Source organism: Salvelinus sp. IW2-2015, linkage group LG15 (assembly GCF_002910315.2).
Source record: "Salvelinus sp. IW2-2015 linkage group LG15, ASM291031v2, whole genome shotgun sequence".
Taxonomy (NCBI): domain Eukaryota; kingdom Metazoa; phylum Chordata; class Actinopteri; order Salmoniformes; family Salmonidae; genus Salvelinus; species Salvelinus sp. IW2-2015.
Genome location: NC_036855.1, coordinates 60,380,538 through 60,396,842, shown reverse-complemented (window position 1 = coordinate 60,396,842; position 16,305 = coordinate 60,380,538). Strand labels below are relative to the sequence as shown.

General features: G+C 45.2%; 1 protein-coding gene across 1 annotated transcript in view; it reads left to right on the top strand.

Moving 5' to 3' along the window:
• The window catches only part of mindy2 (MINDY lysine 48 deubiquitinase 2), a 28,169-nt gene extending 12,242 nt beyond the window's left edge, over positions 1-15,927 (top strand). The window contains exons 4-9 of the mRNA XM_024002190.2: positions 11,016-11,174; positions 11,921-12,023; positions 12,544-12,686; positions 13,447-13,620; positions 14,806-14,982; positions 15,669-15,927. Coding sequence (XP_023857958.1) covers positions 11,016-11,174; positions 11,921-12,023; positions 12,544-12,686; positions 13,447-13,620; positions 14,806-14,982; positions 15,669-15,827 — 915 coding nt within the window. The 3' untranslated portion in view covers positions 15,828-15,927. The remainder of the gene's footprint in view (positions 1-11,015; positions 11,175-11,920; positions 12,024-12,543; positions 12,687-13,446; positions 13,621-14,805; positions 14,983-15,668) is intronic.
• Positions 15,928-16,305: the final 378 nt, after the last annotated feature.

The following is a 16,305-nucleotide window of genomic DNA, read 5'->3' as shown; positions in this document are numbered from 1 at the left end:
CTTGGGATTGACGTAAGCAGGCTGTGATGTCACTGGTGAGCGGGCAGGGCTGTACCCTGATTATATTTTCCCTCTCAGCTCCCCTGTGTGTCTGTGGCTGCTTTACTTGGCCTGTATCCCCAGGTTCTCTGATGTTGCTTCCTCCTCTCTCTCTCCCTCACTCTCTCTCCCCTGCAGGAGACTACATCCTCGATGCCAAGCCGAAAGAGATTTCTGAAGCCCAGCGGCTAAACTATGAACAGGTAAGGACTGTTGTTGCCTAAACACAGGGGCAGTAAGGGCAGTTATTCACTGATCATACGCATGTCTACCGGTCCATCTCTCTTTGTGTTTGTCTGTGGCTCATGTTGGAGAATCAGACAGGCATGCAGGATGAGGCAGGCAGGCTCTAGGCTGTTGGGCACCCCCCTCTCCCTCTTAGATCTCTGATGGCAGAGCAGCAGCCAAAAAGTAAAGCAGCAGCATCACACTATTAACTCGCACCACGCCAAGGGGATCACTTGTTCTCACTTCCCAGCCTAAAATATCCCTGCCTGCCATTTAGTGACTGCAGTTCCTGTCCTCTTCTATCCAGAAATATATCATATTCTCCTAATGGGCAACGATGCAATGTTAAGATGATGAGTGTTTATACGGTCATGTGCATTTGCACAACATTTGCATTGGGAATGAATCTCCAGAAAGACCAATGAATGTATATTTATGTAAGATGAAAATAAGCAGCATGATGATTATGGTTATATGGAAAAACAGCCCACTGCCCTGGAGCTGCGTTTAGCCCCTATATAGGTTACATAAAAAACAGCTCACTGCCCTAGAGCTGCGTTTAGCCCCTATATAGGTTACATAAGCCGCGTCTTATCAGGCCTACGGCACAACATGGTCATGTGGGGCAGGTCATGTCTTTTCACATCGCTGTGGGAGGGTGCTCGGATGCATGGCTGAGTTCAGATCGAGGCCAGTGCTGGGGCTCTGAGTGGTTCACATGGCCTGTCAGGGATGGCTTTCTCATTCCCACTCCCATCCACACTCCCATCCCTATCCATGCTGCCTGGAATGTGGGTGGGGCATGGCCTTTCTTCCTATCCTCCTTCTCTCCACTCTGCTGTGGCAAAGAACCAGCACATCTGTGAATGTTATTCTCTTCACGGACGTCATCGCTCGGGGAGGAGAACAGTCATGTGTGCGTGTGTACATACCAGAGTCTCGATTACTGTCCAAGGAGAATGTTCTGACTGCCGTACAGTCGTAGCTCTCCAAGCTCCTGCCTAGAAGGCCAGCATCCTGGGGTCACCTCTTCACTGTTGATGTTGAGACTGGTGTTTTGCGGGTACTATTTAATGAAGCTGCCAGCTGAGGACTTGTGAGGCGTCTGTTTTTCAAATTAGACACTCTAATGTACTTGTCCTCTTGCTCAGTTGTACACCGGGGCCTCCCACTCCTCTTTCTATTCTGGTTAGAGCAAGTTTGCGCTGTTCTGTGAAGGGATTAGTATACAGCGTTGTACGAGATCTTCAGTTTCTTGGCAATTTCTCGCATGGAATAGCCTTCATTTCTCAGAACAAGAATAGACTGACGAGTTTCAGAAGGAAGTCCTTTGTTTCTAGCCATTTTGAGCCTGTAATCGAACCCACAAATGCTGACGCTCCAGATTCTCAACTAGTCTAAAGGTGGCCAGTTTTATTGCTGCTTTAATAAGCATAACAGTTTTCAGCTGTGCTAACATAATTGCAAAAGGGTTTTCTAAAGATCAATTAGCCTTTTAAAATGATAAACTTGGATTAGCTAACACAACGTGCCATTGGAACWCAGGAGTGATGGTTGCTGATAATGGGCCTCTGTACGCCTATGTGGATATTCCATAAAAAATCTGCCGTTTCCAGCTACAATAGTCATTTACAACATTAACAATGTCTACACTGTATTTCTGATAAATTTGATGTTATTTTAATGGACCAAAAATGTGCTTTTCTTTAAAAAACAAGGAAATTTCAAAGTGCCCCCAAACTTTTGAACGGTAGTGTGTATGTATATATATATATATAACTCATCAAAAAAAGAAACGGAGGCATGAGGACTGCAGATGTGGCCAGGGCAATAAATTGCARTGTCCATACTGTGAGACGCCTAAGACAGCGCTACAGGGAGACAGGACGGACAGCTGATTGTCCTCGCAGTGGCAGACCACGTGTAACAACGCCTGCACAGGATCGGTACATCAGAACATCACACCTGCGGGAAAGGTTCAGGATGGCAACAACAACTGCCCGAGTTATACCAGGAACGCAATCCCTCCATCAGTGCTCAGACTGTCCGCAATAGGCTACGAGAGGCTGGACTGAGGGCTTGTAGGCCTGTTGTAAGGCAGGTCCTCACCAGACATCACCGGCAACAACGTCGCCTATGGGCACAAACGACAGTGGGTTTGGTGTGTTTACGGACATATTCAATCAATCCGTGTCCCAGTCTGCTGTTCCCACATGCTTCAAGAGGGCCACCATTGTTCCTGTTCCCAAGAAAGCTAAGGTAACTGAGCTAAATGACTATCGCCCCGTAGCACTCACTGCCATCATCATGAAGTGCTTTGAGAGACTAGTCAAGGACCATATCACCTCCACCCTACCTGACACCCTAGACCGACTCCAATTTGCTTACCGCCCCAATAGGTCCACAGAAGACGCAATCACACTGCACACTGCCCTAACCCATCTGGACAAGAGGAATACCTATGTAAGAATGCTGTTCATCGACTACAGCTCAGCATTTACCACCATAGTACCCTCCAAACTCGTCACTAAGGGTCTCGACCCCGCCCTGTGCAACTGGGTCCTGGACTTTGACAGGCCGCCCCCAGGTGGTGAGGGTAGGAAAGAACATCTCCACCTCGCTGATCCTCAACACTGGGGCCCCACAAGGGTGCGTTCTCCGCCCTCTCCTGTACTCCCTGTTCACCCATGACTGCGTGGCTGTGCAGGCCTCCAACTCAATCATTGTCATTGCAGGTAATCTCAACGCTGGTAATCTCAACGCTGTGCGTTACAGGGAAGACATCCTCCTCCCTCATGTGGTACCTTTCCTGCAGGCTCATCCTGACATGACCCTCCAGAATGACAATGCCACCAGCCATAGTGCTTGTTCTGTGCGTGATTTCCTGCAAGACAGGAATGTCAGTGTTCTGACATGGCCAGCATAGAGCCAGGATCTCAATCCCATTGAGCACGTCTGGGACCTGTTGGATCGGATCGTGAGGACTAGGGCCATTTCCCCCCAGAAATGTCCGGGAACTTGCAGGTGCCTTGGTGGAAGAGTGGGGTATCATCTCACAGCAAGAACAGGCAAATCTGGTGCAGTCCATGAAGAGGAGATGCACTGCAGTACTTAATGCAGCTGGTGGCCACACCAGATACTGACTGTTACTTTTGATTTTGACCCCCCCTTTGTTCAGGGACACATTATTCCATTTCTGTTAGTCATGTCTGTGGAACTTATTCAGTTTGTCTCAGTTGTTGAATCTTATGTTCATACAAATATTTGCACATGTAAAGTTTGCTGAAAATAAACGCAGTTGACAGTGAGAGGACATTTCTATTTTTGCCGAGTTTATATATACAGTTGAAGTCAGAAGTTTACATACAGTTAGGTTGGAGTCATTAAAACTTGTTTTTCAACCACTCCACAAATTTCTTGTTAACAAACTATAATTTTGGCAAGTCGGTTAGGACATCTACTTTGTGCATGACACAAGTCATTTTTCCCCCAAAAAATTACAGACAGATTATTTCACTTAGAATTCTGTATCACAATTCCAGTGGGTCAGAAGTTTACATACACTAAGTTGACTGTGCCTTTAAATAGCTTGGAAAATTCCAGAAAATCATGTCATGGCTTGGGAAGCTTCTGATAGGCTAATTGACATCATTTGAGTCAATTGGAGGTGTACCTGTGGATGTATTTCAAGGCATATCTTCAAACTCCGTGCCTCTTTGCTTGACATCATGGGGAAATCAGAAAAAAATGGTAGACCTCTACAAGCCTGGTTCATCCTTGGGAGCAATTTCCAAATGCCTGAAGGTACCACATTCATCTGTACAAACAATAGTATGCAAGTATAAACACCATGGGACCACGCAGCCGTCATACCGCTCAGGAAGGAGACGCGTTATGTCTCCTAGAGATGAAAATACTTTGGCGCGAAAAGTGCAAATCAATCCCAGAACAACAGCAAAGGACCTTTTGAAGATGCTGGAGGAAACCGGTACAAAAGTATCTATATCCACAGTAAAATGAGTCCTTTTTATCGACATAACCTGAAAGACCGCTCAGCAAGGAAGAAGCCACTGCTACAAAACCGCCATAAAAAGCCAGACTACGGTTTGCAATTGCACATGGAGACAAAGATTGTACTTTTTGAAGAAATGTCCTTTGGTCTGATGAAACAAAATAGAACTGTTTGGCCATAATGACCATTGTTATGTTTGGAGGAAAAAGCGGGATGCTTGCTAGCCGAAGACACCATCCCAACCATGAAGCACGGGGGTGGCAGCATCATGTTGTGGGGGTGCTTTGCTGCAGGAGGGACTGGTGCACTTCACAAAATGGATGGCATCATGAAGGAGGAAAATTATGTGGATATTTGAAGCAACATCTCAAGACATTAGTCAGGAAGTTAAAGCATGGTCGAAAATGGGTCTTCCAGATGGACAATGACCCCAAGCATACTTCAAAGTTGGCAAAATGGCTTAATGACAACAAAGTCAAGGTATTGGAGTGGCCATCACAAAGCTCTGACCTCGAACCTATAGAAAATTTGTGGGCAGAACTGATAAAGCGTGTGCGAGCAAGGAGGCCTACAAACCTTACTCAGTTACACCAGCTCTGTCAGGAGGAATGGGCCAAATTCACCCAACTTATTGTGGGAAGCTTGTGAAAGGCTACCTGAACGTTTGACCCAAGTTAAACAATGTAAAGGCAATGCTACCAAATACTAATTGAGTGTATGTAAACTTCTGACCCACTGGGAATGTGATGAAAGAAATAAAAGCTAAATAAATCCTTTCTCTACTATTATTCTGACATTTCACATTCAATTTAAATAAAGTGGTTTGTTCTAACTGTGACCTAAGACAGGGAGTTTTACTAGGATTAAATGTTAGGATTGTGAAAACTGAGTTTAAATGTATTTGGCTAAGGTGTATGTAAACTTCCGATTCCAGCAGTAATTGTATGTGTGTAGTGTATATTATATATATATATATATATATAATTATATACAGTGGGGAGAACAAGTATTTGATACACTGCCGATTTGCAGGTTTTCCTACTTACAAAGCATGTAGAGTCTGTAATTTTTATCATAGGTACACTCAACTGTGAGAGACGGAATCTAAAACAAAAATCAGAAAATTACATTGTATGATTTTTAGTAATTCATTTGCATTTTATTGCATGACGTAAGTATTTGATCACCTACAACCAGTAAGAATTCCGGCTCTCACAGACCTGTTAGTTTTTCTTTAAGAAGCCCTCCTGTTCTCCACTCATTACCTGTATTAACTGGCACGTTTGAACTCGTTACCAGTATAAAGACACTGTCCACACACTCAATCAAACAGACTCCAACCTCTCCACAATGGCCATGACCAGAGAGCTGTGTAAGGACATCAGGGATAGAATTGTAGACTGCACAAGGCTGGGATGGGCTACAGGACAATAGGCAAGCAGCTTGGTGAGAAGGCAACAACTGTTGGCGCAATTTTAGAAAATGGAAGAAGTTCAAGATGACGGTCAACATCACTCTCGGTCTGGGGCTCATGCAAGATCTCACTCGTGGGGCATCAATGATCATGAGGAGGTGAGGGATCAGCCCAGAACTACCGGCAGGCCTGGTCAATGACCTGAAGAGAGCTGGGACACAGTCTCAAGAAAACCATTAGTAAACACTACGCCGTCATGGATTAAATCCTGCAGCGCACGCAAGGTCCCCTGCTCAAGCCAGCGGATGTCAGGCCGGTCTGAAGTTTGCAATGACCATCTGGATGATCCAGAGGAGGAATGGGAGAGGTCATGTGGTCTGATGAGACAAAAATAGAGCTTTTTGGTCTAAACTCCACTCAGGTGTTTGGAGAAGAAGAAGGATGAAGTAAACCCAACATCCCACCGTGAAGCATGGAGGTGGAAACATCATTCTTTGGGGATGCTTTTCTGCAAGGGGACAGGACGACTGCATCGTATTGAGGAGAGGATGGATGGGGTCATGGTATCGCGAGATCTTGCCAACAACCTCTTCCCTCAGTAAGAGCATTGAAGTGGGTCATGGCTGGGTTCTCAGCATGACAAGCCCAAAAACACACAGCAGCACAGGGAACTAAGGAGTGGCTCCGTAAGAAGCATCTCAAGGTCCTGGAGTGGCCTAGCCAGTCTCCAGACCTGACAGCCAATAGAAAATCTTTGGAGGGAGCTGAAAGTCCGTATTGCCCAGCCGACAGCCCCGAGAACTGAGGAATGGAGTGGAGATGATTCTGTAGGGAGGGTGGGCCAAAATCCTGCTGCAGTGTGTGCAAACCTAGTCAAGAACTACAGGAAACGTATGATCTCTGTAATTGCAACAAAGGTTTCTCTACCAAATATTAAGTTCTGCTTTTCTGATGTATCAAATACTTATGTCATGCAATAAAATGCATTAATTACTTAAAAATCATACAATGTGATTTTCTGGATTTTTGTTTTAGATTCCGTCTCTCACAGTTGAAGTGTAGCCTATAGATAAAAATTACAGACCTCTACATGCTTTGTAAGTAGGAAAACCTGCAAAATCGGCAGTGTATCAAATACTTGTTCTCCCCACTGTATATATCTTGTTCTTGACTTTTTGTTTGATATTGTCTGCTGCATATTTGAATAGTCAAGCTCCTTTTATGATTTTGAAGAGCGTTGAACGAGTTCATCATAACAGAGTTCTATTTATAAATTCTGGGTTCAAAACATCAAACATCATCTGTCGGAGGATATGAGGATTAAAATAGCGATTGCTTGGCTGTTGTTAAACAGTAACTCAGAAACTGGAGCGATTAGTAAAGATTTATTCCGCAAGGACTGGTCTTGGTAATGTTCCCATGATAAAGGGCACTCCTGAGAGTTTGCACACTGTAGCACAATTCACTTGACAGCGCTTTTATGGTTATACGATATAGAATGTTCTATTTTATTGAGATGGAGATGCTCCTAAAAAATAATGTAGCAGGATGGGAGTGTGTCGCTGTATATATACATGATTGTGGATTTTAAGAGTGCACAGTTGTAGACTTAAACTAACGTGGGTTACTGATTGATTCTATTAAACTGTAACATGTTAAACTGTAGTTTTTATCCTGTTTAGTGAATGATTACTGTGAGTATTAATGGAGTTTAGGCCCTGAAACTGTGTGTATGCTAATTTAGAAACCATAACCCAATCAGAGAAGAGGAAATTGCCTAAGATCAGAGAGCAGGGTCAAGCCCAGAACAGAAGATGGACGAGGTGGGAATCTGACATCTGGCTAAACAAAGAGAGGACCATGGACATTCCACAGGGGAGCCAGAGGGAAACTCATTGGGGTCATAAAATGTATAGCTGGGGAGGTGACAACTACAAGAGGGTGGTGACAAAAAGGAGGGAAGAGTATAAGATGTTTTGTGAACTTTCTAAATATGTGCACTCAGCTGACTGTATCCTTGGTATTAAACACTTGGAACTTCTCTTGAGCTTTTGGTCTCAATTTCTTATTGCAAAGAGGTTGCAATAGCGTTTTTCTTTTTAACAAAGTTTTGTGCCAGATCTCCATAATACTCGGGGAGCTGTCCAGTGTGCCATTGACATGAAAACTGAAGCAAAGCCTGTGTCAATCAGTCTGTCAGTCAACTTCGTGGTCCTATCAGCCTGATTTGCCAGCGGATGGAGGTCTGGAGTCACTCACCAGTCCCAAGTGGAAGCAGAGCGTGTGTGAGAGAGAGAGACCTGCTGGTTTGAGCTGGCGGATGAGCGTGGCCGTGTGTGTGTGTGTGTGTGTGACTGCTGTGGGAATTAAATGTTGATCTGGCTCCCAGCCTGCTAGTGGAACATGTGACAGGAAGGCCGGCCTGTTTATCCAATCAGTCTCCCTCTTCCGTAAAAGTTGGAGTGGAACCATTGAATACTGGCCTTCATTGTCCAGTGACCAGGGAATATTCTACTGTACATCATCACATGCAAATACCACAGGCTCTGTGTGGATCCCATATTCAGCATAGAATTTATGATTAGTGTGGTTAGGGTGGCATTACTTAGATGTAGTCAGGTCATAATCTGTAGACTGTGAGCGGCTGGAGCCGAGTGGAGCAGGGCTTGGCCACACAGCAGGAGGGCGTGGGTGTGCAGAGCAGGCAGCATGTTGGGCACTGGGCAGAGCGGGAGCAGTGGGCGGGCACGTTCCTGATCTCTTACTGTGCTGCCAGCTTCGCCACCCGCCAGACAGAGACGCAGTGCCCACACGTTTGTGTGTGCACTTGTCAGTGTGTGTGTTTTTTGCTTGTAGGCACATTTTGTATATACAGCGCTGACTCACGTTTGACTTGTGCTTTAGCACCTGTCCTCAAGAATACAAGTAGGATAACAAGGAGGATAAAGCAGAGAGAATCCTCGCTGTGTGTCTCAATGATGGACTACATGACCCCCCCAAAAATTCAGACCATTATTCCTCCTCCACCGAACTTTACAGTCGGCACTATGCATTGGGGCAGGTAGAGTTCTCCTGGCATCCGCAAAACCCAGATTTGTCTATCGGGCTGCCAGATGGTGATGCATTATTCATCACTCCAGAGAATGTTTCCACTGCTCCAGAATCCAATTGCAGTGAGCTTCACACCACTCGAGCCGACGCTTGGCATTGCACATGGTGATCTTAGGCTTGTGTGCGGCTGCTCGTCCATGGAAACCCATTTCATGAATCTCATGAATTTCATGAAATTTGACGAACTGACTTGTTGGAAAGGTGGCATCCTATGACGTTGAAAGTCACTGAGCTCTTCAGTAAGGCCATTCTACTGCCAATGTTTGTCTATGGAGAGTGCATGGCGGTGTGCTGGATTTTATACACCTGTCAGCAATAGGTGTGGCTGAAAGAGCCGAATCCACTAATTTTAAGGGGTGTCCACATACTTTTGTGTATATATAGTGTAAGCAAAGCACTGTGGAAGTGGATGAAGTCCCCCGCTTAGTGAGGTGCTAATCAGTAGCTCTCAGGGGGTTCATCTGATGTCATGTGACTGAAGCTCTCTTCCCTTGGAGTGGAGCAGCTGCATGGTCTGTTACATGAACCATACTAATCCTCCCCACAACTGTCCACAGGAGTCCTAATCCACACACACACACACACACACACACACAGATCGTCCAGCGAAAGGCTTTTCAACGACTCACACCGCTAAGTGCGAAAGCTGGAGAATCTCCCTGCTTTTGGGGATTTATTTTCCCTCTTATTGACAGGTTATCCTCTTAGAAAATTGAGAAAATACACACAAAGTCACCCACTATCACCTCTCTGTGCGTGTGGGGTGTGGAGACAGCTGCAGAGGCTCCCTGTGACACAGACCAAAGCAACGGTCATCAAAATTGTTAAAAGGTTTTGAAAACAATTCTAATAAATGCAGCAGTTGGACAATAGATGAAGATACTCCAAACTTTTATATCATTTTTTTTTATCCATCAGGATTGACTGAATTATAGCACATAAAACATTTTACTGGCACTGAAAAATAATGAATGGCATTCAGGAATTTTGTTGGGAATTCAGGTGTTTATTTCTTTGGGGGGGGGGTGCACTCACCATTTTATTTATAGATATATATATATATGTATATATAAGTCAGGTATTTATTTTATATTTTATGTTAAAATAAAGAAAATGTGTACTTGAAACAGTTGCATAAATACAATGGATGTATTTGCATAAATGAAAACATTAACATAAAGGGGTGGAACAGGGCTGCAACCACAAACACTTCCTCTGTCTTGGACTCTCGGTCTACCTGCACTCACCTGTGCTGTCTAGACTGCCTAATTAATGACTGTTGTCACATTCTGTTGCATAATTCAACAATTGTGCCAATAGCAGGATAACCTCGGATTAAAAATCAACACGCTTGGCTATAGATTACACCTATCTATACATACTTTGAATTGTTTGCAAGTTCAGACATAATATCACTATAATCCGAGTGTTCATTTTCAGAAGTTGCTTTCATTTCATTGCATTTAATTTGTCAACATTTCAACTGTAGCAAATTACAACTTTTTTCAATTCCACAAAAAAATGAACACCCATCAAAATAAAGTGATCATTCTTGTGTTGAGATGTGTTACATCCGCGAAAAGAAGCTTTAGTGTTCTTATAGATGCAACGGAAAGACAATGTATTCCATTCAGCCCATTTCAGGCGTTACCGGAGTGTGTTTGACAGGTCATTACAAATATTTCCGCGGTCGTAACGTTAATGAATAAAAAAGACAGGCACAAGCAAAAGTATGATGGAGTCGTAGAAGTAAAGTGAAAGCAATTAATTCAGAAAGATTTAAGTTACACGTGGATTTTGCACCCCTCAAACACAGGAAACAGATGGCTGAAAAAGACAGATCCTCAGGTGGGCGGGGCATGCGCATTGCTACAGACGGGTCTTGTTAGTCTTTTGTGTGTCTGAGGGGGGAACGACAGGAGGGAGTGATGAGTACGGTAGACAGGAAGTTCCTTGGTCAGGACACTTTCTGATTTGTACAGTTTGTATACTTAACTGATAGTACAAACTAGCAGGTTTCTGTGGGTGAGTCTGCTGTTTTTCTAGCTGTAACTGCTGTAGTATGTGACAGTGGTTGGTTCACTGTCCTCAACATTTATTCCAATGTCAAATCTTATTTCAATGCCATAATTAACAAGAATTCTACAAAGACTAACATCCCTGGCTAAAGACCTTGAAAAGGAACATGACTTTCTATTTGTTGTCCCCCAGAATATGAGTGATGCCATGGCGGTGCTGCACAAGCTGCAGACAGGGCTGGATGTCAACGTGAAGTTCACAGGGGTGCGGGTCTTTGAGTACACCCCAGAGTGCATTGTCTTTGACCTGCTGGACATCCCTCTCTACCACGGCTGGCTGGTGGACCTGCAGGTGAGAACCCTTCCCTCTCTCAGCCCCCTTTAAAAGTAGACTCAGCGAGTTGACATAAATGCACAAAGAAAACAGCAGTAGTGGGTCAATATCCGCAATAACTCAGAACGTTGAAGCCTGAGGCTGGACTTCTCTGCTGTTTTGGTCCTGTAGTTACCACGTTGTAGCAGCGTGAAGCAAACCCGTGCACATGCCCAGATCCTCTGTGTGACTGTGAGAGCAAAGTATTGCATCGCACTCATTGCAGTAACTACGTTGCTGCTCATGGCAACATCATAACGCTAAGTCTACCTTTTTAACCCATGTAGCTATTGCTATGATATACAGGCAAATATATTGTTTAAAGTCACCTTGTCCTAGAGAGATTTACACTGTTATCAAAACGTCACGCCAGGGTAAGCCTACACGAAACACAGCCCTTATTTTAAGTGTTTCTAAAATCCCCTGTGGGAAAAAATTAATGGTGGAAAAACGATTGGAACCATTTCCCTGTTTGACCACTAGGTTTTATGGGTATTATAACTCATACTGTGGTACTCTATAGCCGTTTGTCATATAGACAATAAACCAACTCCACACATTATTTATGAAAGAAATTACTTCAGAATGACTGGTTAGCGTACAGCTCCTCTTGAGTATTTTTCTTTTGAAAACATGACAATATGCTCTTGTCGCTTGTTCTTCACTGCATAATAGAACACAACAATGGTTGATGAATGCCCTCTCCTCTTTTATGTTCCCTCCAGATGGGCGACACAGTGAAGGCAGTGGGTAACTGCAGCTACAACCAGCTGGTGGAGAAGATAATCTCCTGCAAACAGTCGGCCAGCAGTGAGCTGGCTGGGGAAGGTGGGTGGACCGACCGACTGGGGGGATGTGTTGCTTGCTTTCTTTCTCGCTGCCTCTCCACTACACATCCCAGGCTGCTTGATAAGGCCGACATTTCCTCCTATTGCGCTGAGCAGATAAACGGAGGCCTGGCCTAAACATTCCTGTGGACGACTGACTTTAGTTGTGTCTCAGTTTCCTCTCCAGTGCTTCTCCACGGTCTGTCTAGTTGTCTCCTCGTCTTAGTTAGAATATCACCCTGTCTCTTCGTGTCACTCAATACAACTCTGTCTATCTCGCTCTCTTTCTCTCTGTGTCTCATTCTATAGGTCAGTGTGTCTATCCTTGTTCGTCTGTACATCACTTTATATCTCTATATCAGTCCCTAAGTCTTTGTCTGTTTGTCAGCCTGTCGGTCATTGTCGGTCTTGTGTGTCTGTCTGTCTCTCACTGACTCGCTCTCTATCTCTTGCCTTCTCTCTCCCCCCTCCCTCTCTCTCTTTCTCCCTCTCTCTCTTTCTCCCTCTCTCTCTACCTGCAGGCTTTGTAGCCGAGCAGTTTCTGCACAGCACGGCCACCCAGCTGACGTACCACGGCCTGTGTGAGCTCACGTCCACCGTGCAGGAAGGAGAGCTCTGTGTGTTCTTCAGGAACAACCACTTCAGCACCATGATCAAGTTCAAGGTGAATGACCACTCAAGTCATTGACGAGACAATATCCACTGTTTCATGGTTATGACAAATGGGGCCTTGCAGTACTGTTTACTGTGAATGGGTCTTCCTTACTTTCCTCTGCTACAGCGTCCCAAAACCACCATCCATTATGAACAAAAACAAGTTAATTAAGTCTGCCTTGTCCTCTTAGTAGTGGGAAAGGGTGTTATATAAATGAATTCATATCACTCAGTCCCAGATAAACCTTTATTTCAAATGTATTGCTAGCTTCCGGATCAGATCACCCCATTCTATGTATTGTAGGTTGTTGACACATGGGGACTTTCTTTCATCCAAGTCTTTTCAACCATCTGTTAACAGCTGAGCACTGTTAGTGCGTTCCCCTTCTCCCTGTCCTCCCCCTCCCAATAGATCTCCCCATATCCCAGGCCCAGGTGATCTAATGTTCAGTACACAGGGTTCTGAAGCTGGTGTGAGGGCATAAATATAAATGCCCCAAGGAGCATGGTAGACACGTGATGGGGACCTATTCAGCACCTCGAGTCTTAATGCTATCTACGATGGTTTCAACCGCCTTGTGGTCCCTCCACTTATCACTGCAGCTGGGACAGGCTCTTCCTGTTATCTGTAGCAGGGGAAGTTGAGCAGGCCTGTCTGTGTGAGAGTGTGTGTGTGAGCATGCTTGCCAAGTGAAGCAAGCTGTGTGTAGCACCCATGACCCCAAGTGTGAAAGTGTGTAGATGTATAATGTGTGTCTCTGTGTGATCAGGGCCAGCTGTACCTCCTGGTGACAGACCAGGGCTTCCTGACGGAGGAGAAGGTGGTGTGGGAGAGCCTGCACAATGTGGACGGGGATGGCAACTTCTGTGACTCTGAGTTCCGCCTGCGACCCCCGTCAGACCCAGAGACGGTGTACCGCGGACAGCAGGACCAGATAGACCAGGTCAGACCACTACGCCAATTGGGCCCTCTGATCCAGTTCCACTTCATTAATGGGAGCAACGATAAACAATGCTGAACACCCATCTAGCTGACTCATGGCAGCCATTTCGCACTGTTGGGTGCACCACATATCTTTTGAAGAGGATGTTTACCATGGAGAACAAGGTGCACAGTCACAGTGCAGCATTACAAAAATACTAGGTCAGGGGGAGTCACAATCAGAGTGTACCTGATTGTGGTAGCAGGTAGCCTAGTGGTTAGAGCGTTGGACTAGTAACCGAAAGGTTGCAAGATTGAATCCCTGAGCTGACAAGGTAAAAATCTGACGTTCTGCCCCTGAACAAGGCAGTTAACCCACTGTTCCTAGGCCATCATTGAAAATACGAATTTGTTCTTAACTGATTTGCCTTGTTAAATAATGGTAAAATAAAATAAAAACAGAGTGGATTGTATAAAGGGTACAGTAAATATTACACATCCCCTCTATCTGGGCTCAGTTTTCCCCGTGGCTTCCTAGCCTGCTCCATCTGCACTCAGCTCTACTCTGGAGAAGTAGTGGGGGAAAGTTCCTCAATAATATATGTTCAAAGCTCATCTGCTCTGTCTGAATGCCTGATCAGGAAATGACCGTGACATGTGGCGCCTCCCTATGTACTGCGCTGCATCACGCTGCACTTCGATTGGCTGTTTAATAATGCATGATGTGGTTTGTGTCCCCTGTGCAGACGACAGCTGATTGGCTGGCCCGTTAGGCCTGGTGGCAGGGCTGCCCAGCAGCTTGTCCATCTGCCAGGGTCCATATTCACCACCTCACCCAATACAGAGAGGGGGGGAGGAGTCATCTCTACTCACACTCTCATCCACCCAGACACTCTTATGCTTGAGAGGTCATATCATAGCCGACAATTAAGACAGTCTGATGCTGCACTCAGGAAAATATTTGGTTTCACTCTACATGAGGGTTATGAATGAAGAAAGAGGTGTGTAGCCCTGACTTTAAAATGGGTGGTGTTTTGTAGCTTACAACTAGGCTTACTTAAACTAGGCTTACTTGGCAGTGGCACATCACTCTGGTAACAGTGTAAACACCATGACGTGAGACTCATTGACCTGGTTCTATTCTCTTTTTCTCTCTCTCTTTCTCTCTCTTTACCCCCCCCCCCCCCCCTCTCCTCTCTGTATGCAGGACTACCTGATGGCGTTGTCGCTGCAGCAGGAGCAGCAGAGTCAGGACCTGCAGTGGGAGCAGCTCCCCGAGGGCATCAGTGACCTGGAGCTGGCCAAGAAGCTGCAGGAGGAGGAGGACCGACAAGCCTCCCAGTACTACCAGGAGCAGGAGCAGGCTGCCGCAGCACAAGCACAGGTCGGGGGAGGAGCCAGGGAGGGAGGGAGGGAGGGAGGGAAAGGGAAAGGGGGATACCTAGTCAATTGTACAACTGAATGCCTTCAACTTAAATGTGTCTTCCGCATTGAACCCAACCCCTCTGAGCAAGAGGGGAACTTTTGAGAAGGGGGAGGGAAGATGCGAGGAGTGGAATTGAATGAGGAATATGATGAGAGAAAGATGTGTCGGAAAAAAGGAGGAATGAGGATGAGAAAAAGGGTAAGGGTTGTCAGTTTATATAGATATAGCAGTCAGGGGCTTAGTCAGATAGAAATGAAATATATAGCTGACATGATTCTGTTGTACACAATACATGTTCTATCTGAATGTATCTCTATGTTCAAATACAGCTCTGGGCTGTTCTTATGCACGGCGCATAGCAGAGTACCTGGATACAGCCCTTAGCCGTAGTATATTGGCCATTTACCACAAACCCCCGAGGTGCCTTATTGCTATTATAAACTGGTTACCAACTTAATTAGAGCAGTAAAAATAAATGTTTTGTCATAGCCGTGGTATACGGTCTGATATACCACGGCTGTCAGCCAATCAGCATTCAGGGCTCAAACCACCCAGTTTATAATGTTGCTTATTCACCCGCTTGAATAAGCAACAGGTAGGTATTATGGTTGACACTCCTGTTCCATCCTGTCTGTGTTGTGCAGCAGCCAGCAGAGGGAAGTGACGAAGCAGACAGAGCAGAAGCAGCATCATCATCATCAGCTGCAGCTGGAGCCACGCCCAGCCCAGGGAAGCAGCCCTCTGCCGGGGAGCGCAAACCCAAAAAAGAGCCCAAGGATAAAGACAAATGTGTTCTATTGTAACATAGGATGGTTGKGTGTTTGTGTGATAGAGAAAGAGGGGGGCAGCATTTTTTTCCACATTGACCTGACAACCTACGAACAGCCACTTTTGAAAGCGAGAGATAGCGATGAGACAAACTGAGGAGTTGCCATTCCCAAGCCACTGGTGCCTGCCATCCTCTACCCTCAGTGGGCCCGGACAACAGAGGAAAGGACGCTATGACAACTACCACTAATCTTTTGTACAGTTGGCCAAACTTTGTTACAAGTCGCAAGGTGCACTATATTTGTGATCTGGGGTCAAGGTTAATGGGGGTGGTTTTATAGCAAAATGAGAACAAATCCAGAAACAGGATGCTGGGAGGGAAAGAATTCAGAATCTGAAATATCTCYTCTCATGACACCAACGTTTTTCAAGGAAATCGTTTTCATTCATTTTCATTATTGCAGTTGATAAGCTATTTTATTTTTATTTTTTACAGCACATATGTATAGATAT